The following is a 25,215-nucleotide window of genomic DNA, read 5'->3' as shown; positions in this document are numbered from 1 at the left end:
TATGCATGTGTGACGGTCCAACTAGCGCCGGGCTTTGTCTGGCAGGTGGGGTGACAAGGCGACGCAGCTGCTTGCTCTTTGAAGCAGCGGGGGTTGGTGGGGGGGAAGGGGGGGGGGGGGGGTCTTTCACCGTCTGTGAGTCTCGGAACTAGATGTAGCATTATCCCAGTCGGATCTTTCGCCCAGGCGGCGTGCGGACGCTGCCACACCGCGACCAGAGCATCCACTTCCGCCGCGCGCACGAAGCGGCTGGTAGTTCAGACCAAGCAGGCGAGCATGGTCCGCTAAATTCGCGTATCCCAGCTGGTCTGCGAAGGCACTTCAAGGGTCTGTCTTCTACCCATGCGCTTTTTTTTTTTTTTTTTGAACCCTTGGCGCCATGCAAAAGCGGCGGCAAACTGTGCAGCCTGCGTTGACTTTTCCGCAGTACGCTTAAGTTGTGCAAGAAAGCCAAACTGTCCCGACATGCATAATACCTTGTACAAGTGGCGGCATTTGAGGAGCAAAGAAATCCTAATATGCGGATGTCAGTTCACGGGGGGTATTCGGCACCTTCCTTCTTCAGTACTGCTGCAAATAATTCCCCGGATTTGCCCCCTCGGATCACGCATCCTCATGCCTGTTATAATTACTGTTAAAGGCGAACGTGAAACTGTTTTAAGGCGTAAGCCATTGCTATTGTACTTAGCTTGTAAGTTAATAATTTCCCCAAAAATGGCAACCTTCTTTCTCATAAGGGAAGAATATATGTAGTACAATAACATGTCGCTTAAGTTGCCATATATGTATGCATTGTGTTCCACGTAACTTGGACCGAGAAATACAATGCTGAGTGAAATTTTTCAGCAAAAAGCAAATAATTTAGCGTTGGGCGAACAGTCTTACCGTTTTGAATCAAGTGACGAGTTAAATTAGAAATGCACGTTTTATAACTATCGAATCTTGCGGAAATTTTTAAATTGAAGTTTTAAAGCGTCATCATCATCAGCCTATCTACGCCCACTGCACGTCAAAGGCCTGTCCCATAGATCTGCAATTGTCCCGGTCCTTTAATAAGTGTGACCAATTTATTCCCGCAAACTTCTTGATCTCATCCGCCCATCTAACTTTCTGCCGCCCCTTGCCACGCTTGCCTTCTCTAGGGATCCACTCGGTTATCTTGCCTTCGCATTACATGCCCTGCCCACGTCCATTTCTTCTTCTTAATTTCTACTAATATGTCCTTAACACGCGTTTGTTCCCAGACCCACTCCGCTCTCTTCTTGTCCCTTAATGTTACACTTATATCTTCCGTTCCATTGCTCGCTGAGTCGTTCTCAATTTAAGTTGAACCCTCTTAGTGAGCCTCAAAGTCTCTGCCCCGTAGGTGAGTACTGGTAAGATGCAGCGGTCATACACTTTCTTCTTCACGGGCAATGGTAGGCTGCCATTCATTATCGGAGAATGCCTCCCGAATGCACTCCACCCCATTATTCTTCTTATTATCTCTGCCTCATGGTTGGGATCCGGGGTCACAACTTGGCCTAAGTATATTCGCTTAGCACTTCCACTACCTCGCCATGTATCTCAAACCGATGTGCTCTCCCGATGTTATTAATAATTACTTTAGTTTTCTGCATATTAATTTTCATGCCCACAGTTCTACTCTGTTTGCCCAGTGCGGTAATCATGCTTTGCAATTCGTCCAGCAAGCTAACGTCATCAGCAAATCTGAGGTTACTGAGGCATTCTCCATTAACCCTTACGCCCACCTGTTCCCAATCCAATGTTCTGAATACCTCTTGTAAACATGCTGTGGACAGCATTGGAGAGATTGTCTCTCCTTGTCTGACGCCCTTCCTTGTGGGTATTTTACTGCTCTCCTTATGTAGGGCGATGGTAGCTGTGGACCCATTGTAAAGCGTCAAAAGTTTGCTGAATGCTGAAGTTTCTGCGCGAATTTCCTGAACGGGTGATTATTTCTGGGGCTAATTAACTATCGCAATGGGAGGCGGGTGCCACACGCGCCCTTCATTAATAGCAACTGCGATGTGTGCACATTATTGGCCAAGGGTAAAATGGACAGATCCCGTCCAGTTTGTCTTTGTGCATGCTTCGCCTACTTTAGCGCTGACTTTTCTTCAAAGACCACATACGCAGTGCCTGAAAGGTCAGGGGTAGGTTTCGAGGCTCTTTCAGAAAGCGAAAAACTGTGCTCCACGCGGTTGCAGTTTTTGTGCTAAATCATCACCTTTACGTGACTTCGTTAGCAAACCCAAATTTGCGCACTCTGTGCGTCCTCAAAAACCTACGATTATACCGGGGCACCACGAGGCATGCCACCTTTTCAGTGATGATGTAGACAAGTCAGAGATAAATGAGCAAAATGAGCGTTTTGGTTTTGACGCTTATTCGATGGTTGAATACTGCGAAGGCGAACAGAAACGAGCAGTTCGGTAACCACGCATATGATTTTAAAATCACTTGCATTGCCTTTCCTACCTCGCCCCCCCCCCCCCCCCCCCCCTTCGGCCACCGTTACATGCTTCTCGAGGATATAAACCTTCCAGGTGTGCAATCTGTTAAAAAACGAAACACGAAGTGTAATAGGTGGGCACTTGGCCTGTTTGTTCCTGCCTGAGCGAAACCAATAACCGGAGAAGGAAAACTGTTTCATACCGCCTGGGGGCTGCACACTGTGTGATATTTGTATTGCGCAGCCTGCAGTAGCACGACCGAGGGCATCCTTTTTCCATGTCTTGACCGAGAATAAGACGTTTATATTTCTGTAATGACTGGGGGTGGAAGGGGGGGGGGGCGGTTACGAGATTGGTCGTACGTTATTAATGAGAAAAGTATCAAATGGCATCGACCGTACTTTTTCAACTGCACATGGCTGCACTGTTTTGTTGCGAACCAGTAACCATTACTTGTTTTTGGTTCTGTTCCGTTTCGTTTCGGCGTGCTAAAAAAAATTCCAGTTCGTGTTCAAGTCCTGCGAAAAAAATCGGTGCAGCTCCCATTCGAGACGGTTATGTATTATGGCACATGTAAAGACAACGCTAACTTGCTGTCCAAAATGAAGTGTCCGTCTGTAAACAGCAGTGTAAACTCATTTATTCACGTCTTGATAATTCTAAATTTTGGATATTTCTAACTGCCTTCTTTGTCCCTGCCACGCATCCCTAGAGGTTCATTTTTTAAAAGAAAAGCCCGTTACTTCGCGCGACAATTTGTTCCTCTACCAGTCAACCAAACTGCTTATCGCCGTGGGCAAGTCTATTTCTGTGACCAACAGCGTCAGTTAACCCTTGATGCCAAGAAATGTACGACTGATTGCAGATGCCACATGCTCGTAAGAATTGTTTTGTGCTTTGGAAACAATAACTGCAGTATTGTACAGTTACTGAAATGAACGTTCGCCTATCTCACTAAGCTAAACATTGAGCCAGTCTTAAAGTTTCGATCACTGGCTCGATGTTTAACTTAGTGCGATAGGCGAACAGAGAATAGGGTGCATTAGTTTTAAGATTGGCGTAGAGCCAGCGAGACTGAGCTAAACAAAGGCAAAAGTTAGCTCATTTAGTGGCTGTGATTGCAGATTCAATCCCCCTCTCGTATTGAAAGCTCTCATTGCGGGTGGCTCCCTGATAGTTTAAACCTTTATATAGTCGAACAATTCTCGTAGCCCTGTGGGATTGAATTAACAGGCTCGTTAAGTGCGTGTGCTTGCGCTGGAAAGGGATGGTAAGGGAACTTGTCCACGATTGCAGCTAATTTGCATCTTCGCTGCTTCCGCAACGGCCTTTACTCCATCATTGTTGCTTTAAGTGTGAGCTTCCTTCAGTTTTTGGATGTGGAAATCATTGGACGCAGTCATGAGAAGTTGTGTTTATTACTACTACATGAAGGCGGATGGGGAAGAGTAGACAAATTCGAAACAGGGAAGAGTAGCTTATTTCATGCCGTGTATGTGCCTGACGTGCCTGACGTATTCTTTTTTAGATGCGACGCATCTCTTTGACTCGCCTTGTCCCTCCATCCATCCGTAGTCCGCGCGCCTCTCCCCCATTCTCCTCGCCACGCCAGCTGCGCGGTAACGCCGCTCTCACCATAGCGCCATCTTGCGTTAGCGCTCGCTCCCCTCGCCATGCCAGCTGTGCGTCAGCGCGCGTTAGCGCTCGGTTAAGACATGCGCATGCGCTACTCTCTCTCATTCCCCTCACCGTTAACGCGCGGTACATATAAACGCGATAACTGCGCCGCTCCGCTCAGTCGCTCCACCGCCGCCGCTCCGATGACATCCGATGACCACCACCGATGATTTGAATGGAGACTAACAGGTCTGCTACCGCGATGGTCGGCGCAACCGTAACAAGCACCGCCCAGATGCGTCGCATCACCCCATGGTTTCCCCCCGCGGAAAGATGTGGTCAATTTTTGTTCCCCCTCCTCCACGTTTAAAAATATGTCGCTTAATTACATTGACCATTTTGAATATCATAACCCCACTAGCTTTCTTTGTTTGTCGGCAGCATTGCACTGCGATCAAATACTGTCGCGTGCATTCAAGGCCGGGTATAACCGGGACTGTTGTGTCACGCACTGAATCGTGTGCACGATCACAGCAAGCTGTCACTTATGAGCCTTTTTTTTTTTTTTTTTACGTGCGCGTACATTGAATTTCCGTAGGGCATGAGCATTGGCCTCTGTCAGGCTGTGTGGACTAGAGGCTTTACCACACTCGGAGTGTTAATTTAGCACTTCGACGCCCGCGGAAGACTACCCAAGGGCGTCGTTGGCGCAGCACGGTGGAGAGGTCTGGGTACGGCCCGCGGTGCCCCGCACTTCCCAGAATTGCTCATGGCTCAGAGAAAGAGGCCGAGTGCCTTTTCCGCCTCTCCAGTCCGCCGCACAATGGGCGCTGTGTACACAAAAGGCGCCCTTTTTTTGTGTTGTTTTTGTTTACTGACGCTTGTTTCGGCGTTACCTTGGTGAGCAGGTACCTTGTAGAGCGCTCTGTCGCCCCCCCCCCCCCCCTCCCCCGCTCCTTCCCCCCTTCCTTGTTTCCTCTGTCGGCGTGGTTTGCGTCACAGCGGTCCTCTCGTCGTCAGTGCTGACGTCCGCCCGAACGCCCTGAGTGCTCTCTTTTTCGCTAAACTTCTTACCGGCGCTGAATATGCGTAGAAATGCTGATTTCTTTGTCGTTATTCTTTTCTTACGCGAGCCGGGACGTTCGGAAATATTGCGACGACAGCGGACTTTGGTGCGTTTGGTGCCCCAAAAAGTAAACGGAGCACGGGTTGGAGATTTTCTATGGGATTTCTCCGTCATGTGCATAGCCAGCAGCCTCTAAGTGACTTTTCAAGAAAATCATTTTGAAATAAAATCGGGCCGCACGTTATTCTATTTATGCTGGCAGCCGCATGAAATAGAAATTATTCCAATTTTACGAAGCCGTGCTCCGCTTACTTTTTTGGGGCACCTGTACGCGCTTTCTGAAGCGGAATACTGTGCGTATCCAGTTTTCGCGTGCCTAGATTCTTTGCCAAGATGGTTGCTAGCCATTAATAGCGCGAAAGCGTGGATTTGGTCAAGGACTAGCGGTGTGACGCAATGGTTGGAATCGCTGCGCAGAGGAGGCGGTGAAGCGGGCTGCGCCGAAAATTCCCCGTCCCAGCGAATGCAGTTTTGTCTGCGGTGGGCAGCCAGGGTCCTTGTTTCCCGTCGTTTAGGAGGGTTGCGTAGTGCTCCGGCTATCCGTGAATCCTTCTCGCACGGGAAGTTTGATAGCTATAGCTATACGGTGTGTAAGCTGGCTGGAACCAAGATTTAAAAAAAAACTGACATCTAACGAAACTGTGCTAACTGCATATTATCGGTCGTCATGCGCGTTTTAGTTACAGCCGGTATTTGTTTCGCTGCTAAAATTGTTTTAATTTTAATATCAAAGGATTAGTTCAGGTTGAGAAACCGGCATCGCGACCTAGAGAGGACACACAAAACGGCAGATGGTCAGGAACAATACAAGTACTGAGTTGAGAACTGCGTAAATTTGCACCTGGGTGGAAAGCTAGCTCACGGACTCTGGAATGCCGGACGACCACGCACCCCCAACGCCATAACGACTCGATGGCTATGGCCCACTGAACGGAGGTCTATACCTTGTGAATGCCTACAAGGATATGTGAATGCTAATTATGGCAGGTGCAATTTAGCGAGTAGCAAAGTTAGTTGCCCTCAATGTCCTCTTTGCTCTGCGTGCGACAGTAGCGGCGTCACTCGGCATCCACTGAAACCCGCGATCGCACGACGCTGCCCCAACAAATGGCGTGCGAGCAGTGCGAAGGCGGGTATGTTCCGGTCTGACGTTATAAGCCTAACGTTATGCTCTGAGCTCCAACGTCGCCGACCGGTACGTGCGGCTTGGTGTTTCTTGGCACGTCGTAAGGCTCAGCGTTACCGCTAACGTTAGTTAGGCCTGAATGTAGGCTTAGCAGGGGCGATTGGCCAGGGCTCCCAGCCATAGTAACGGAGAGAAGCAGTAAAAGACGCAGAGGAGAAATGCTGGTAACGACGCTGAGCAGACACGTGTTTCAGCACGCGTCGCTGCTTCACCCAGCGGCGCAGCGCTCTCAAGCGAACCAGGGCGCTGTGCCTATCCGTCCGGCAAGTGGACAGTTTCCGCATTCATTACATTTCTCAACTTTATTTGTTCCGTCGTTAACATCTAATGAGACATTTCCTTCGTGATGCGATTTGCGTGCTTCTTTTTTCTGAGAAAGAACAATAGCCCGCGGAAGACAGGAAAAGCCAAAAAAACAAAAAAAAACACTTGACTAGGGCGCGCGTGCCTGGGCTTTCCTTCGAGCTTTGTCGGATGCATTCGATCGATACGCCAACCAAAATCTTTAAGGCACCGACGATACCCACCTGTCGAATAGCTCAGCTAGCGCGCATTTCTTGGCGTTTTTTGGGACATGCGCCTTCACAAAAACAAAATCACTTAAAAGAAAATCATTCCAGGTGCCGCTGTCTCGTAAATGAAAGGAGTGTTCTAAATACAGTGAACTCCCGCTAAGACGAACTAGGTTAAGGCGAATTCTCGCTTGTGCCGAACAACCTGGGAACGTTTGTTTGGTTTTCCATAGACCCAATGTAAAAAAAAAAAAAAATCCGCTTAAGACCAACAGCCTTGTACGTACACTTCGGTCAAAACGGACAACTTTCGGGGTGACCACCACCGTTGGCGATTCTGGGAAGCGAACATAGCAGTCTTGTCGGGGTGCGGCGGTGCATTCACGCGACCAAAGAGAAAGAAAAGCAAAAAAAAAACACTACGAGAAGCGAATTTTTAATTAGGCGCTCAGATAAACGTGAAGACCACCTCTACAGTGAACTTATGCACCGAAGGGTACACAGAATTAGGTGGTAAATATTGATGTCGGTCGCTTAATTAACTAAAATTGGTTAATTAATTTCAGCGGCTGCAGAAAGCAGGCATGTTTGTTTCGAAAAGTTAGACGCGATCGTGTTTCTACGCAGTTTCATTTGGCAGAATTCTTCAAGCGCATCCGTACTCCGAGATATCCAACCTCGAAGTTTAGTTGCCGTTCGCATGATTACGCATGCAAGACAATGAGGACCGGCGCTAAGCTCCTCCCTTTTGTTTTGTATTTCGATAGCGGTTCCGAGTACTGCATATTGCGATAACGCCAGCCAAGACTGAAAGGGTGCCGGCTATCACTTTTGCCTACACCTCCATTCCGTTGTCCAACTAAACACCGTACACAGCAGGCACGTCACAAGAAGGGAGGAGCTTTGCGCCGGTCTTCACTGTCTGGCATGCGTAATCATGCGAACGGCAATCAAACTTCGCAGCTCGATATCTCGTAGTGCGGATGCGCTAGAAGAATTCTGCCAGATGAAACTACGTATAAACACGATTGCGTTTAACTTTTCAATAGAACATCCCTGCTTACTGCAGTCACTTAAGTTGGTTATTTAATTTTAGTTAATTAAGCCACCGACATCAATAGTTACCGCCTCATTCTGTGTCCCCCTGGGCGCATAACTTCACTGTAGAGGTGGTCTTCACGTACATCTAAAAGCCCAATTTAAAAAAAAAAAAAAAACGTCGACTTAACTTGGATCACCCTGTATATAGATCTTACCCAGTGGGTTCTAGCTGGCGGAAATCTGACCAACTATGGTAATGGGCCCACAATGGCACATCGGAGCCGAAGTGAACCGATCAGTTCAGTCCGGGTGTATGCATGGCTAGCTATCGATCTTGTCCATTCGAAGTTAAGGCGCGCGTGGCCGCCGTTCACAAACCATTCTTTTGTGACCTTGGATGCCCTTGTGAGCGAACGTTCAATTTGCTCAACACTTGCAAGTCGGCCTGATTCTTGGAACCTACAAGCAAGGGCTGTGTAATTGTTGGTAGGTGATATAGAGAGTGTGGTCTTTTCTGTGTCTTGTGTGGTTGTATAAATCCTGGATGCTTGCAGCATAAACTTTCGTTGGGAGTCAGCGCCGATGCTTGTCTGCCCTTCGCCTGCTTTATGTTGCTGGGGTGAACGGGCTTGACCCGATGGCCCTAGCTCACGACCTGGGTATTGAGAATGTAAAGTGGAATATTAATGAAGTCCGAAATTTCTGTGCCGCAGTGTTTGCGCCGGCTTGGAAGCAGCTACGGGAGATGATTGTAATAAACAAGTTGGCCTCTATCGGAAAATTAGTCTCGTGAGTCCAAATACACCGCACGCAGCAGCACGAGTTGCTTGTTAACGCAGAAAAGACCAAAAGCGCGAAAACAGGCATCGCCGCCCCATACCCTTTTCCGCACTAGCATTTTGTGACATCACGGCTGTTGAACGGTGACGCGCGGGAGAGCTTTCCTAAGCGTAGGAATAAATGTAGGAGAGAAATTGTGCTCTCTCTTTGTGTGCTTTTTTTTAAGACAAATCTCAGTTATCAAACATTATAAAATAGGATGACTCAGTCCGGGCGGTAGGCGTTGTTTCACTTTCGATTTTGTTGAAACGTTTCGCCTTCCGTGTACAAGCGCAATCAAAAGATGCATGCATATCGGTGACAGCAGTTTAGCTGTCAATTTCTTCGCTTGGCAACACTGGAAACGGCCACGGACATGGCCGAAGCGCCACGGATATGGCGCGGCTTGTGCCACCGCGCTCTCACGCCACAGAAACAATTATGTGACCCGTTTGAGATGTTATACATCTGCTTACTACTTTTCTTCGACCTTTCGTTTCGTTTTTTAAAGCTTGTTTCAGGGCATTTCTTGTCTGGAGTAAGTATTTTATTGCCACCTTTTCTTCGCATGCTTCATGTCGGGCAAGCTAAACCATCCGTAGCCTGTTAACACTAAGATGCCTAATATTCGACGAAAATTTTACCCTCATTTACTCATAGCTTACTTCATAGCCACTACGGGTGTTTGCTTCCGGATTACACCGCCCACACGAGACCCCGTCTGATCAGTGCGTAAGATATCCGCCGTGGGGGTGGACGTAATCGCACGACAAGATGAGGCGCACGAGTACGGCCCGCGTCTCGTCGAGGTAGGAGCCAACGGCTAAACTCAAACTGTTCAATACATGGCGAGTAGAGAAAAGCGACGATACTTTGGCACACTGGTGTGCTAAACCATGACAACCCGAACGGGCAGAGTACCGTCCTCGAGCGAGCTCTGTCCCAAACGCACTGGTAACTCGTCAGTAAGCGATCTAAAAGTCACGATGGGAAAAGCCCTAAAACACTGACAAAGAAAGGCAGACAACACGGCGCTCGTCCGTGTTTTTGAGCGCTTTTTCCACCAAGATGAATCGATACCAACTAGCCCAACTTTCCGTTCCGTTTTAACACATTCCTCTTACAGTCACTGGCGACAGTCAAAACGTGCCTCGACAGGTTTCGAGGCAGTGTCAAACATACACGAGCAAAAGTACTCTCACTCAGTCAGAAAGGCGATGAGTCAGATACCGCGCGAGCAGCCGCATCGAACCCGCGCATGCGCAGGAGGGTTGTTGGGCCGCAATATCGAGGCCGCCTGCGCGACCGGGCAGGTAACCAACGTTTTTAGATTAATCTAAAAACGTTGCACGTAACGGACCTGCAGGGTTCCCTCGGTATGGGGGCTTCGCCGCCGATCACTGAGCCTCTGCGGGAAAGTCCGATGGCGAGTCGTGCTGTGCGCTGTTGCAGCACGGGCGCCGCGTGAACGCAAACCGCACTTGATTCTTAACGAGGCGTTCTGTCACTGAGATAATCAGTTCGGAACTGGCTGCCTTCTGTCGCCGTGCGCGTGCACGAAATTTCGGCGCACCCAGAAAAGTAATCCTTGCAGGGAAAATAAACTAATCGTTCCATTACGGCGCACCTTGAGCCTGTGCATAACGTACGCAGCTTCGGTGCGTTATCGCGCATAACGTACGCAGCTTCGGTGCGTTATCGCGCCGATTAACTTTGGCCCTCTCCCCAGCCGTCTTTCATTGCTGTCGGCTGTTGTTTAGTTGTAAGGCGAATTCGCCAGTCGCTGTAAACAGAAGCGGCAGTCTGACCACCTGGCGCCAATCTGATCGATCGAATTCTGCTGTTCTAAGCTACAAAGTAGGTCCTGTTGGTGCAATGGCCGGCATGCATGTTCGTTCAGTGTCACGAATCCTTCCCGCATCCCTCCGCCGATGGCAGTGAACGGCAGAAGATGGAATTCTATTGTGATCAATTTTCGCGCAAACAACAAAAATAGCTGTCAAAAATAAACGAAGCATCTGCTCCTTTAAGTAAGGTATACAAAGCACACGTGCCAAAATATCGTACATAATATCCAAGAGCCTGCTTCCAGTTTATCTTATAAACTCATGCTTGTGAGTTTCGCATTTTCGTTTAGACTGTCGTAATGAATAGCACCAGCGCTATAATCGCAGTCCAGTAAGACGTCTGTTTCTAGACAAGTGCGTTCATCGTGTATCACTATGACCGTGCTGCTCGCTTCCTAACCTATGTTTTACGATCCCGTCATCGAGGAAATGGAGCTTTAAATAGCTCCCCGGCACCACCGTAGTATAACCGTCAGTGCGATTCCACCTGCTACGCCAGAGATTCGGCTCGGTTTGTGGTACATTGCGTCCAAGTACAGTCTGGGGACGACAAACAGCGGCCGCCTTATGGTGTACGCGGCAGAAAATCAACGCAGAAAAGCGGGGCGGACGCGTGTTGGGCGCTGGCCACTTGGAGGAGGGCCCGGCCGTGTTCCTTATGGCCTAGCAGAACGGCAGGAAGGCTGTGTTCACAAGACTGGTGGAGTTTGTGTTCACAAGACTGATGGAGTTTTATTGATTTGATTGATTGATGATAGTATCCCCGTTGTAGCTGGACGGTGACTTGCGTCATCTCACCGAAGAATTCATCTATGTTTAATTCTAGCGCGGCTATTAACGGCATGCTCAAATCCAATTTTGCCCGTTACAGGTGGTAGCTGTTGTAGGCTATATTCCCCTATGTGCTCTTCTTTCACCAGCATTCTAATCTTCTTCCAAAGCCTTGAACTTCACTGTCTCTGTGCTACCTTTAATTGAAACCCTACGGCTTCGGGAAGGAGAATATTTCCGACGTAGGCATTTGGAAGGATACTATCACATTCCAGCACAGTCGAATTGTTTTTATTTACTCTGGGCCGTCCAGCTGGGTGAGGACGCTGCCAGAGCCCAAGGGCTCACGGCCGACGACTAAGCAAGACAGCTGGCAAACTGAATAAAGTTTACTTGCAGAGCACGCATACCCCATCATTTTGTGCATACTTCCCCACAAAGCTCTTCGTTCGCAAGCAACAAGCTCTAGCCGCAAAAAGCAAAGCACTGCCCTTGGAATTATCTTACAGGTTTTTCTTCCTGATGTCAGACTTTCCTGTCCTGTACATGTCTCACGACGTTTTCCATTTCATCCATTTGCTCCATGTATGCGTTTCTGTCTGCCTGGGTTCTTTTTTTTTTGGTTGCCTTGGATGTCTGGTTCTCTACTGTTCTTTACATATTTCATCGTGATTATTGTCTTAGCCACTGCTTCTCTACGCTTTTCCATGTATAGGTACCTAAAAACTTTAGCGGTCCGCTTATGTGGATCCCTTGCTCTCACCCGCTCCTCGTAACGTATTGTCGCATGAGCAGCAGCGCCGCTCTGTGCATCGGGGAAAAGGGGGGGGGGGGGGGGGGGGGAAGAAGGGGGAGGGGGGGGGGGGGGCTGAAGGTGTCGAATTTGAAAAACGTGATCGTCTGCGCCCAGCACTAGACTTAGCAGAGACGGCTGTCGTGCCGCCAGAACGGCATCTGCGTTTTCGTGGCGACGGTCAACGCGTCAGTGGGATTCTTTGCCAGATGGCAAGTCGGGGAGGAACCCTTACCACTTTGGGGTTTCCTTACGAAGCGACACCGGGATGTTGCGGGGTAGCGAGACGCCTGATGGCTTATCCAAGCCTTCAGCGACACGTGTTGAAATTATGCCAGGTGAGCTTTCGTGCGAGGCAAGTCACTTGTGGCGGGGCAACGCATCATGTGGTGGTTCCAGTGGTCAGGTATATCTATCCTTGATGCGTCAAAGCTTTTTCCTTGCCTGTTTCGTCTTGTTTAAAGTCGCGCGGGAAATTCGCATGTATGCTTGGTTTCGTTTTCGGCCTCCCATCTCTGCAGAGTGTTGCCTTCCCTGCCGTCCTGTTATCGTTTTGTTTGCATCAGCGGAGGAAGCCTTAACAACCTGTACTTGCATAAGTTGTTAAGGGGAGACATACCTTTCGGAAACTTTATCGCCATGTGTGATGCGTGTCGTGCCCTCCCATCAGCTCTCCTGGTACCGAAAAGGACAAACCGGTTTTCGTGGAGCTCGCTAGACGAGTCAGCGTCTAGACACACCGTGGCAAGAAGAGCACAAGCAAGATGCCGAGCCCAGTGCGGCACGTTGTGTCTGACCGGTCCTCGCTGACCATAGTGGGCAAAGGCGCGCCGCGATAAAAATAGCTCGCCGTGGTCAGCCGTCGGAAGGGTATCGGCCCGCTATCGCGCGTGCATCGAGCCCGGAGTGAATTTATAACCGCCACGCGAGCGGCCGCACGCGTGCGCGCAGGTATGGCTGCTATAACGGGCTCAATACACCCGCGCGATTCTGTCACACGGAGGGGATAGCGGCGGCTCGTGATGTAACTTTTCCTGGCCTAGTTCGCAAAGAGCTTACGTAACAGGGTCGCCGCGCGTTTTCCTGGCGGAAGCGGCGCCGTCCTACTTGAAGGAGGGCGTGGGGGTGCACTTCCGCTTTTACTTCCGCCACCGCTCTCGCTCTTGTTGCGGACCCTGTCGCCGGCTCTATCGGCCGTCTGAATCGCCGCTCTTGTTTACGCTTTTGCGGCGCTTTCTTCATTCTGCTTCCCCACCTCCGCGCATCTGTGGATGATTGGCGCGCTATAACGCTCTCATTAAGCGTCTATTGGTCCTGAAGGAGCCGCGGCGCTTGGTCAGTGACCTGTTTCATGTACTGTTGTTCGTTTGCATCCTTCAAAGTTCCAGCGCTGGAATTTCTCTGTGGAACGATGTTTACGGTGGCCGTTGGAAGGGTATTGGCTTCTCTCACTCTTTTTTATTTTTTTTTTTTTATTTTTTGCGATGCCGTTGTGTGATCCAAGTGTTATAGCTGGGCGAAAATAAAGTTTGGGAGTTCTATATTACCGGTATCTTGTGCGATTTCGGAAGCATGTGTCACGTCACTACTACTCCACGCAAGTTGCTGTAACGTTGCTGGAACGAAAACTGAAAGGCGAAAAATAAAACAACTTCTGCTCGAATCAACCATACAGAAGCGGTATATTCTGGAGAAAACATCCGTTCTGGAACAAAATAGAAAAGCCGACTTTGCGGTTTTATGTTTAGGCCAGACGAAAGGTGAACCCTTACATTTCCTAGCCCGTACGCTTTATGCTCCCGGGAAAAAACGGTAACGGTAGTCTGGTAAGCCATTAACATTAGCATGATCGCGAAGACAACGTGCTACCTGGCTACAATCGAAGGATGGCCGTGGCAGAACAAGAGCACGCGAAATTTTAACGCAAACTGCACCTAATTAATTAGACCGCATGAGTGGTCTTCGAGTGGGGGGTCTGCGAGGGCTTTTCAGGGGTCCGCGAAGCCTTTTCTCAAACTCTCTCGCATTCATTTCTCCGTTTTGACAAACCCTGCGGCAAATGCAAAAATGTGACGTCGCTGCATGGCATGTACGTTTAACCCGCCGCGGTGGCTCAGTGGCTGAGGCGTTGCACTGCTGAGCACGAGGACGCGGGTTCGATTCCCGGCCGTGGCGGCCGCTTTTCTGATGGAGGCGAAAAGCAAAAACGCCCGTGTGTTCGAGATTTCGGCGCACGTTAAAGATCCCCAGGTGGTCAAAATTAATCCGGAGCCCTGCACTACGGCGCGCCTCATCGCCTGCGTTGCGTCGGCGCGTTAAACCCTACAATCAATCAATGTACGTTGATTTTTTCTCCCCGTAGCACATCTTCTATCGTTGGCTTTTTGCATAGCGTGTCAGCCATGCAAAACAGCCAGTCACACAAAAGGCAGCACGTGAAAGTTTGTGCGATTTATAGCTGCAAGAGCGAATATTTTGACAGCATGACATGCATGGGCATAAAAGTCAGCCTCAAAAGGCGGTCATTGAATATGCGTGGGCGACTTTAGCTGCAAGTGCAAATTGTTTGACATTATGACACGGATCAATATAGGTCATCATGGGGTCCCCCATCACTTTTGCAAGCCCAAAAGGGGTCCCCGGCAAACTCATCACGCTTGAGAACTACTGGGCTAGATAAATAGGAAAGACGTAGATAGTGCGCCGACAACTATAGGGAATCTGAAGATGCTGTGGAGGCGCTTCTCAAAGAGATAGAGCTGAGGCTGGGCTGCAGTTTCAGTCGACAACTGGTTAGCCCCACTTAAGATTGCTTCTTTGCTCGAAATGCTCGGGGAAGAACTGGCACTTCAAAGGAACATTAATGTATTACAGTTCTGAGGAGGAAAAAACAACACCAACTGTACGTTTTGGCGCAAGCAGCTCTTAGCACGCTTGCCACCTGTGTCACCCTAGAACGAGTAAGTTTGTATTATTACCAGATGTATCTATGTTGCCAAGTGCACTTGGTAACGTGCTCCTTTTGCGATCATGTTGCACCAAGGTGCTGTTCAGTTTGGATGCGCAATTATGCATATGCGTGCTTGTAACACCAGATTATGACTGTCGCAGCGGCGTTTCTATACAATTACGTCATCTGTCGTCTCATTTAAACTACCTGAAACTCCGTTGCTAACGTCCGTCAGTAGTCTGAAAATGGCTCTCATCGCAATAAGCCAATTGTGCCGGTGTTTTTGTTTTAATTATTACAATATCCCCGAATGTGCCTCCGTAATTAGAACTGCATTACATCTTACTCGTTGCAGTAGTGTTTTGAAGTTTTGCAGCTTGGTGAGGATATAATTTAAAACAGTGCCTTCTTTTTTAGTAATTACTTGCAAGTGCGACATCAACGATTGAAACTGTTATGGATCCTTATTTTTTGTGTTGTTATGCCGGAGCTGAACCGGAACTATGATTATGGGCCTACAGCGCAGCTTGCACACGGACAGAAGGGAGAACTAGACACACACGAGCGCGGGGACCAACAGTTTATTGAAAGAAATACACGCACATATATATGCGCAGTAGCCACACTATAGTGCTTGTTTATCAGCGGCGCATGCGTAGAAAGGATATGTGCCGCTCTTGCTGGGGTCAGCACAATACGGCACAGCGGAATTCGGTAAGCTTGGTGGCGAGTGCACCATAAAAACGGGAAGGCAGAGAGGGGACGAAAAACGGCGCTAGCTGTCCTGGTATTGAGCTTTCGTCCCCTCTCGTGGTCGTCGCAATTGTTGATGTGCTTGCCACCAAGTTGTAATGGCTTACCAACTAGCCCGGCCTTGCACGCTGTTGGGAATGTGCAACGCATCCCAGTGGTGAAATAAAGTAACCGGAACACGCCTACGCGTATTGCTGTGACCGGAGACGTTTTAGACGTGGGGAAGTAATGAGAACTTTTGTGTCTCTCGAGTGTTGGGACGGGAGGGATGGAAAGGGGCCCGCCTTTCTTTTGCTCCGTCATTGTCCCCTCGCCTTTCCAAAATGCATTTCTTTTACTCGGCGCGTCTGCCGCTTCCAACTTGGTATTTTCATTTTGTTGTCGTGTTCTGACAGGTTATAGGGAAGCATACTGGGGAGGACCAATATGGCTCGTTATGAAAGTTTGCGACTGGACAATCGCTAACTGTGGCGACCCTGAACGACGCTCTAGCGTCCACATTGCCGATTTCAAAATTCACGCAGCGGTCGCACATACCTGTGTACACCTGTTTTGGCGTGCATGCTGATTACATGCGAAATCATGAAAGGGCCCATTGAGAGAAAAGGCGGGCGTTGGAAGCCGTGATGACCACGTGTCTTGGAAGCGTTCCATAAAGCGAGGTGTTCCGTAGCCTGCGCTTTAACTTGGAGCAGCGAAATGTGGCTGTCCGCGTCAGTACACCACAGATGAAGCTAGGGAGAGGAAGGCTGAGCGAACAGACAGGCAGCCGAATTCACCATCGCCGTCAACTCTCCCGTTACTCGGCGGCAGTAGGGAGCAGGGGCGCAACTCCTAGGAGGCAAATTGAAGCCATTGAAGAGCGTCAAGGATCGCTAAGCAGCACGAGACGGAAGCAAAGCGTCTCGGTCGTGCAATTGAACACTAATACTTTCACATTCACAACCTGTAAGAAGTGCTTAGGTGTCCCCGGAGTTTCTTTTCTTTATTTATTTTCTTTGTAAAGCGAAACAAGTCTTTTTGGGTTTGATATACTACTGTATATCAGCAGACGTCGAGAGAAAGAGAGAGAGAGAGAGAGAGAGAGAGAGAGAGAGAGAGAGAGAGAGAGAGAGAGAGAGAGAGAGAGAGAGAGAGAGAGAGACCAGAGCGGGTAACAGAAATTAACCAGAATTGATCATTAAAAAAAAGGCTTTACCTGCATATTGTAGAATTGAGGCGTGCCACCTTTTTAAAGCCAGCCCACTTGCGAAACATGCGTGTGATTTCCTATGATCAAATGGCTGAAAGTTAGTCACATAAATCGGCGCACTGAGTTTCATAGGAAGGGAGCTGGTGAATCTTTGTTTATTTAACATCAATTTTGGCGGTGGAGACATCTTCCGTCAGTGGCGTTGGCAGGAACTTGTTGGAGCTTAAATTTTAAACGCTATGCTCCGAAATGCTCACAAGCCGATGCATAAATATCGGCGTTGAGGAGGACAAATGCTTAAAGGATAAATGGCCCCTCCCGAAATAAAATTGAGTTCTTTAAAAATAATTCAATTCTCCAGTCTTGTAAGCTATTTTTAATTATCACTTCTGTGCACTTTTGCGTCCACGCAGAATAGTGGTGAATTTGTAACCTTCGTTAGCGCATGTTGGACGCTTTCTGGATGCAGTTGTTTTCCAGCTTGACTCAGAAAGACGCGTCTCTCTTTTTCAGACCCTGATCAACATGGCCTATTGCTGCTTAATCCTGATCGGCAAGGTGATACAGAAGCTTGTGTTTGGTGAGCTTCGTGTTTCTGAACAACAGGTAAGAAGCCCTGCTGTTTACCTTCGGCCGTGGTTCGTGTGTTGTTAGTCTGGATGGTACCGCGGCTGTGTCGTGAACGCAAATGTTAACGCCAGGCATAATATCGCCTGCGGCCGAGTGGCTGCCGCTCCGCGGTGCATGCAGGCTGGTTTTTCCACGCCGCTCTGCCGCCGTGCGGACAAGCCAACTTATCAGCGCGTGTAGTGCAGAAAATTCGGGAGGCTGTGTATGTGCTGGGCGGGAAAGCGAACTTTTTTGCATCGCCGCAAAAATATGTTGTACCTAATAAGTTTTTGTGCCTGCCCTAAGAGCAGCACTAGTATTAAACGAAGTGTGTAAAACATAGGTATATCAGTTTCTTTTTAGTTCTCTTTTTTGGTAAGATGACACGTCATCACCCCGCTACGAAGGGGATACCACTATCAAGCATCATCATCATCGCAGGATTTGACGTAAAGAACCGTTCCCGAAATAAAATCGTGGCTGCGCCGCTGTCTTCAATCTCGTCTATATTTCTGAACAGTCGAAGTGGATTGCTCTGTATGACCAAAGGCTCTTTAGTGGACTTCCATGACATGTCGTCTGTCTTGCCAGGAAGGAGTAGGGTGATGAAAGTAAATGCAGTCTACTCCTAGATCGACTTATCGAGCTTCCATTATTTTCTCACTTAATTCGACTAAAATTTGTGGTCCTGCCAAGGTTTAAACCGTGTCGTTAAAAACAAAACAAGAGCAGACTGTATTTCCATGCTCATATTCTAAAAATTGGGAAAATTGGGTACAATTTTCAGATAGGTGTACGTTTGTCTTGCCTTGCTATTTCAGCCTTTTAAGTTGCAATGACCACTTGCGTAGGTACTGCATGGTGCTGCAGAGCCATTTGAGACCTTGTGCACACGATGTCAGAAATGCCTCTCTCTCTCCCCCCCCCCCCCCCCCCCCCCGCCCCCGCCCCCCAAAAAATTGTGTCCTGACTTGTGCACAACTGCTCATCATAGTTTTTTTTTTTTGTGCTATAAAAAGTTGTTGCTTGATTGAATCCTGTAGTTGTCACTGGCATTGTTGTTGGCAGTTGAATCCATTCCTTCTGCCATGTGTAAAAATACACAAACTGCTCTATGAGAGAATCACACGGATTCGCCTGGCCCGTTGTCCTAAGTGGTTCTCTTGTAGACAGTTGAACCATTACTCAGGCTAGCAAGGACAGTGACAGAAGCTAGTAGGCTTAAGAAGTGGTTATTTATTTCACCCTTGGCGCTCCTTGCCCATAGCTGGCCTTGTGCCATTAGAAATCAACCATCATCATCCTCATCGTTTATTTCACTAAGTTATCTAGAATTATAATCAAGAATGTCGCTAAAGAAATTTCATGCCCACACTGTTGGTAACTTCCTTCTGTAGAGTATGCTCTCAACAGCTGCAGTGTATTAGTGTCTTAGTTGTACTTGTCTTGCACTTCAGGGGGTGCATACATTAACTTTTAGTGTTATTGCTAATTGAAGGGTGGGACCTCTTTACAGCCCTATCTTAAATTTAGACCTCAGCAAATTGTCCGTAGCTTGTGTTGCTGAAAGCCCCGGTATGTGAAGAAATGTCTGCGCAGTGGTATTTGTAAATCTTCATGAAACTAACGAGGAATAAGTAACTTAACATGTTCTTTTCTTTTTTCTATGACAAGGAAATTTGCATTCTATTGAAATTGGAGTGCTTTAATGAGCCTTCCAAAATATCAATCGATTTGCAGAGTCCCAAGCCAAGTAGAAAAACTTGACCTAAAGATAGAGGGCCATGGTCCTCCCTGACCACTGGAGAAGCACGCAAAATTTGAGACAATTTCTTTTAGAAACAGAAGGATAGTTTTAGGTACGTCACCTACAGCCTGGCCTCACATTTTCTGGTGACGTGACTACATTGGAGCATTCTCTGACCCATTGTTGCATATAAAAAGTATTCCAGGTCACTTGGGAGGGAGCCAGATCGAGGGGGGGAGGGGGTGCTTTGATGACAACCAGCCCCCTCTCATCTGGAACCCTGCATATTCCTTTTATAAGCTAAGCCCTTCTTTTGTGGGGGAGAAGTAGTGGGTGCTGTGCTTGCTCAACAACTGGTAGACTTGGTGTGGTTCGAGTTTAATGGGTGCTGTGGTAGGTGTAAAGTTAAGAATGCAGTCTGAGCTTCGCATATAACTGCATAATCACTAACCATCGTCTCTTCTGTGCCCTGCAAGATAGTCTATAGCACGGGCTGCTTTCTGCGGACACAAACATAAGTTTAGGTTTTAGGGTGTTCGAATCTCTTGTTTGGTATCCTGGAGTAACTCCAGTGGGTAGAAGCTCTAGAGCTCATAGCCCTGGGCTTTTCTAGTTGTGTGAAGGCTGAAATGCTGTGCTGCTGCTGCAGACTGATATTGTGGTTGGCCTACTGCCACTGGCTGGTAGAATATTCTTAAATTGTATACCGCAGTAGTGTCTCGGTTATGCTAGTGTTCTCTGACTTTTCATAGGGATTACTTCTAAGCAGAAACGTGGGGAATAAATGGAAAAAAAAAATTTAGCACAATGGGAAAGTGTTGAAGAGAGTGGCAGAGAACAGGGGGGGATTGGCAATGTGGCCTTCTGAGCCATTGTCCTTCTGAGCAATATGTCCGAAAAATGCTGAATTATGGAGGGGCTTTGCAGGCAATTCCTGTGGTTTTGTGGGTAAGGGTCCTAACAAGTGTGTGTGCGTTTACCCGCGTGCATGCAAATGTGTGTGTGTTGTGGCAGCCCTGGCAGGGAGGAACCAATGTGGGATTGTGTCAGAGATTGGCTTTATTCTTGTCATGCCAGGCACACAAATTTTCTACTCGTAGCTGTGCTGCATGCATGCATCAGTTGTTACAAATTCTCTAATGCACACAACAGTGATCATTGGAAGCCTTGATGTTAACAAGGAAGCACCTAGTGTTACCACTTGGCTGCAGCTTGCAATTTGCACTCAAAAGTGAGGACAAGCTACAGCGTTAAACACTTTTGGGTTTTCCAGGAGTGAAATAAGGAGCCTGGGGGCAAAACTCAGCAACTTCTCTTACGTTTACTTTACTTTGTATTATGACTTGCAGTAGCTGTGTCCTGATCTTTCTATTTGTGTGATGATAAAAATCTGTTCATTGTTGTAGTTTTTCGCTCACATAGGTTCATATTTCAGCTGTGGTAGTAGCAGGGGTGAGACAGCTGCGCATATTGCGCACTTTTGATACAAATCTGCTTTCCTGCGCCACGCTGCTCCAAAAGCTTGGAAATTGCAAAAATTGCGCCAAACTGCTCCAAAACAGTCTGAGAGCCAAGGATTTTAACGCTCCCGCCAGTTTCAGTAAAGAAAAATGCTTACTGACGGCATAATTTTCCAGCACCCCCAAAGTGATCCTGTTTGTAAAGGTTTAATTGATTGATCATACAATAAAACACCTGCATAAAAGTGTCCCCAAGATAGTTTTTTCGAAGGTCACCATGTCGGGTTGCACATGTTATATTCTGTGAGTTTTTTAAAGTTTTCCCATGGAAAACAATTGCAAAGTCCTGTAGAAAAAATACGTATGCGTACTCAGGCGACAAACTACTGGTGAAAATTGATGAAAAGACGGCAATTTTCTGAGCGCCGTATATCTCCAGAACGACATTACTGGGAGCCGCCGTCTTGGTGTGGTGAATATTGGAAAACATGGCCGTCTGGCGAAGCAGTTGCTCGTGGTTCAGGCAGAGTGCTCTTCGCCGATTTCTACTGTGGTTTTGGTTATGGGGGTGGCTGGGTTTTCATTTAGTCGTTTGATCTGCTGAGGGAAGTTGCGTGACTCGAAGAACGGGAGTTCATCAAAAACAACGTGAATTCGCCATGTTTCGGCCTCGAGTGAGAGGTGCGGTGCGTGCTTGAAGTGAAATTTCGGACTCATTGCGGTGTTACAATAAAACGCTGAGTTATTGCTGCCTTTGACTACGAGCTTGCGAGTGGCGGAAATGGGACGATCGACACTGCAGAAGTGGCGGCGCAGGCAACATCGCCGCAAACTGTTCAAGCAGTGGCCGATAGCGGGACGGGCTATGATTGCACGCTATGTAATAATGGTTTATCTATCTGAAGTGAAATTTAATGCCAATAGGGAGGTGGCTAAACATACCAACGTTAATCAAATTGCGATCGTAGTGAATGCGCACCTTGGGAATATAAATGGGAGGGCTGGTGGGGTGCGAAGATTGTCACCTCGCTTTGCGCAACTTTTGCCATGCCTCTACAATTGTGTGTAAAGCTGAGAGTCTGGGATTACAAAAATAAAATATCAGCGCTCACATGATAATGAAAATGCTTACGAGTGCTTAGTTTTTTAATTCGATGTTTTCAACGGCACTCCATGCTATCTATACGTAGAGCCTAAGAATTTATAAATGGCTTGTAAAAAGGTTGTGCAGTTCGTGCCTTGTGATACTCTAGTAGAAAAACTTCATTGAAAGGCTATTTCAGTGTTAGGCTCCTAAGGTGACTTGATAAATGTCATCATTCTGCTCCAAATCAAGGTTTTTCTGCTACAAAATCGAGATTTCGCTGCTCCAAAAACTGCTCCCAAATCTGATTCAGCTGTCTCACCCCTGTAGTAGCAAATGCCAGAAGTGCTTTCTGGATATTCACTGAGTACTCACGGAATATTCACTGCAGGCTTAGCTGCCTTATACTAGGTGCTTTACATGTCCAAATTGGCAACATATGCACGCATCGTATGTGAGCTCTCATGCATGTGCATATGCTGTGCAGCTCAATAATTTGTTGCCAGGGCTCTAAATCTTTTAAATACCAAGTTAAGGAACTGCAGAGAATCATCTACGGTGTGCTTTTTATGAACCCAAAGGTTACTCCTAGAAAATTTCATTGACAGGGCAGTGGTAAAAGACATAGTGGCAGGAAGACGTGTGCAAATGGCAACATGCATTGTGCTGTTGTGCATTCCTGTCATCCTTGCCTCTTCCGCTGCAGTGAATTGTAGCTGTGAATCAACCTGTACACACCAAGATACATCTTTAGTGACAAGGAATGCTTGAAAAGCAGCTGGGGTTCAAGGAAGGTAGAACGTAGTCATGGCCACTTAACTTTATTTCTATTTATGCTTGCAATATTACTGTGATGGCTTGATACTGGTAATATCACATTGGTGATTGCATAATTATGTCATCACCCAAGGGCTAGGTGTTCATAGTATTACGGCAAGTATTCAAAGCCACTTTCTCTTTAGTTTCTCATTACCTGAAACTACATCAAGAAGTTAACTCAGCCAATAAAGATTGAACTCAGTCTTGAATGGCATTAAAATACAAACTGCTTTTATTGAAGGTTGGTTGATATGCAGACCTCATGGTGTATTTAATTTATAGGTAAGAAAAGTGTTGCACACAAGGATCCGTTTGATAGTTTGCTGCTCATATTTTGATCAACATACGTTTGTTTTTCTCATGCACATTTTAATTTTCTGCTCTAAATCTTGTTGTTTTCTGTTTTGCCTTTCAGCACATGAAGGACAAGTTCTGGAACTTTGTCTTCTACAAGTTTATCTTCATCTTTGGTGTGATGAATGTGCAGTACATGGATGAAGTGGTTTTGTGGTGCAGCTGGTTTTCTGTGCTCGGCTTTCTCCATCTACTGGCCCAGCTCTGCAAGGATAGATTTGAATACGTGAGTCTCTGCATGTGCTCATCGCTACTGGGGTGGAATGTAGGGCAGTAAGATAGTGTTGAAGCGACACTAAAGTGTAGAGGCAACACAATGAATACAAATGTACCACTCATGGCAGCACCTTGCTTATTAATGCAAAAATGCCGAAAGCATGAAGGCGAGTATTGCCGCCCCGTAGCTTTCCCATACTCCGGTTTGTGATGTTGCAAATTGTGAATGGCGGAGCTTGTCTATGCAATTTCCTAAAACAAGCATGAAAGCAAATGTGTGTAAATGTAAAATAAATGCATGTGGGAACTCGACTCGACACATGTTTCAAAGAAGCATGAACTTTAGCCATTTTTAGTTTTTATTTGCGGGTGAACACGAAAGCTATTGCCTTGTTCACTGTTCACATTTAGACAACAACCAGTGGCAACACTTCGAAATTACTGATGCAGTCGGCTAAACGACATCTGGCTGTCCGATGCCGTGCAGCAAAATCACGTGACTAGTTTTTGCGGTAGCTTCTCCTAAGCAGGAGGACCTCCCTTACAGGAAATGCCTTGAATGACTTCGTAGGCGGACCGTCTGCACAATGTGTGATGTGATCTTTTGTGTCACAGGAGTCTTTGTTTGCCCAACTTGTCATACAGTTGAATCAATACCAAGTGCGAGCTGACAGCACCAGCATTGTCATGCAGTAGTTTCTACAGATACCAACAGAGTAATCTGCGACTTTTTTTGGACAATCCATTTTTCATAATTGTAAAGCGACAGCTTAATTGCTTGTGAAAGTTCAGTTACACTTTTAAACAGTCCACTGTTAAGCGACGCCACTCAAAGCATGCATTATATGGGGGTCAAGATTGATTTTGAATTCTTGCTCTGGGCATGTGTTAGCACCAGTACTCACTGATAAGTTTTAAATATATACTCTGTCATGAGTCATGACCCATCACTGCAACTACTGCATCATATAAAGCATACATTCACCTTGTTACATGTATATTTGCGTGTAAGTATATAACATTATTTTATGTGCCATAGTGCCATAAATGTCCCAGTGCCCGGTATTGTTGGGAGTGTGTTTCAAAGGTGTCCCAATCACGTCCATGATGCTGGCCCATAGACTTTCTAAACACAACAAAAGTAGCTGCATGCAGTAGTCGTAAGTGCAATAGTGGGGCATCATGGTATCAAAGGAAAGATCGAGCTGCACCAGTGCTCAACTCTACAGCTCCAAAGGACTCATCCATTACCTTCAAGCCTGGGATCCACGCAGGATGACTCTGCTGTAGTGATTTTATTTAGATTTCATGTTTTCTGTTTGTTTCTTACCAATTTCCTCTTATGCGATCCAAAGAGCAAGTGAGGCGTGGTACCGTATGCATATCACCCACCGCTTGGTACTGCTCATGTATCGCTGTTGTGGCCACACGGTAGCTGGTTTCAGTGGAGGCCACTTGATAAGGCCTCAGCTGCACACCAAGCAGAGATGACATATAGAGGAGGCGTACTCTGCTTCTCACCTTATTGCTAAACATTCTAAAAGTACCCATTTTAAGGCTCAGCACATTTCCAAGATGTTTCTAAGAAGGTCACACTGCATTCACTAGTTCCAATTTTCGCCAGCTTGAGCCATCAAGCCATCATGGTGTTGAGGAAGCCTGCTTGTTTCACATTCCAGAGTTCCTGGGCTTGATTCCCATCCAGGCCCAAATTTCCCCAATTTTTATTTCAGCTCATTTACTTTACTATGTTTACAGATTTTTACAGAAATTTGGCATCAACCCAAGCATTCTTTGACTTGTTTTTTTTTTGTTTTTGCGTCATCAGCCATTTTGATGTTTTAATTTTGATGCTGACTTGTA

At 47.2% G+C, this 25,215-nt stretch overlaps 1 protein-coding gene across 1 annotated transcript in view; it reads left to right on the top strand.

Annotated features, from left to right (window-relative positions):
• LOC144155716 (E3 ubiquitin-protein ligase AMFR-like) overlaps nucleotides 1-25,215 on the top strand; it is a 75,788-nt gene that overhangs the window by 6,795 nt on the left and 43,778 nt on the right. The window contains exons 2-3 of the mRNA XM_077687329.1: nucleotides 17,577-17,669; nucleotides 23,198-23,362. Coding sequence (XP_077543455.1) covers nucleotides 17,577-17,669; nucleotides 23,198-23,362 — 258 coding nt within the window. The remainder of the gene's footprint in view (nucleotides 1-17,576; nucleotides 17,670-23,197; nucleotides 23,363-25,215) is intronic.

This window comes from Haemaphysalis longicornis, unplaced genomic scaffold (genome assembly GCF_048455015.1).
Source record: "Haemaphysalis longicornis isolate Haplotype H1 unplaced genomic scaffold, Haemaphysalis longicornis Haplotype H1 scaffold_1, whole genome shotgun sequence".
Taxonomy (NCBI): Eukaryota; Metazoa; Arthropoda; class Arachnida; order Ixodida; family Ixodidae; genus Haemaphysalis; species Haemaphysalis longicornis.
This window is presented reverse-complemented; position numbering and strand designations above follow the sequence as displayed.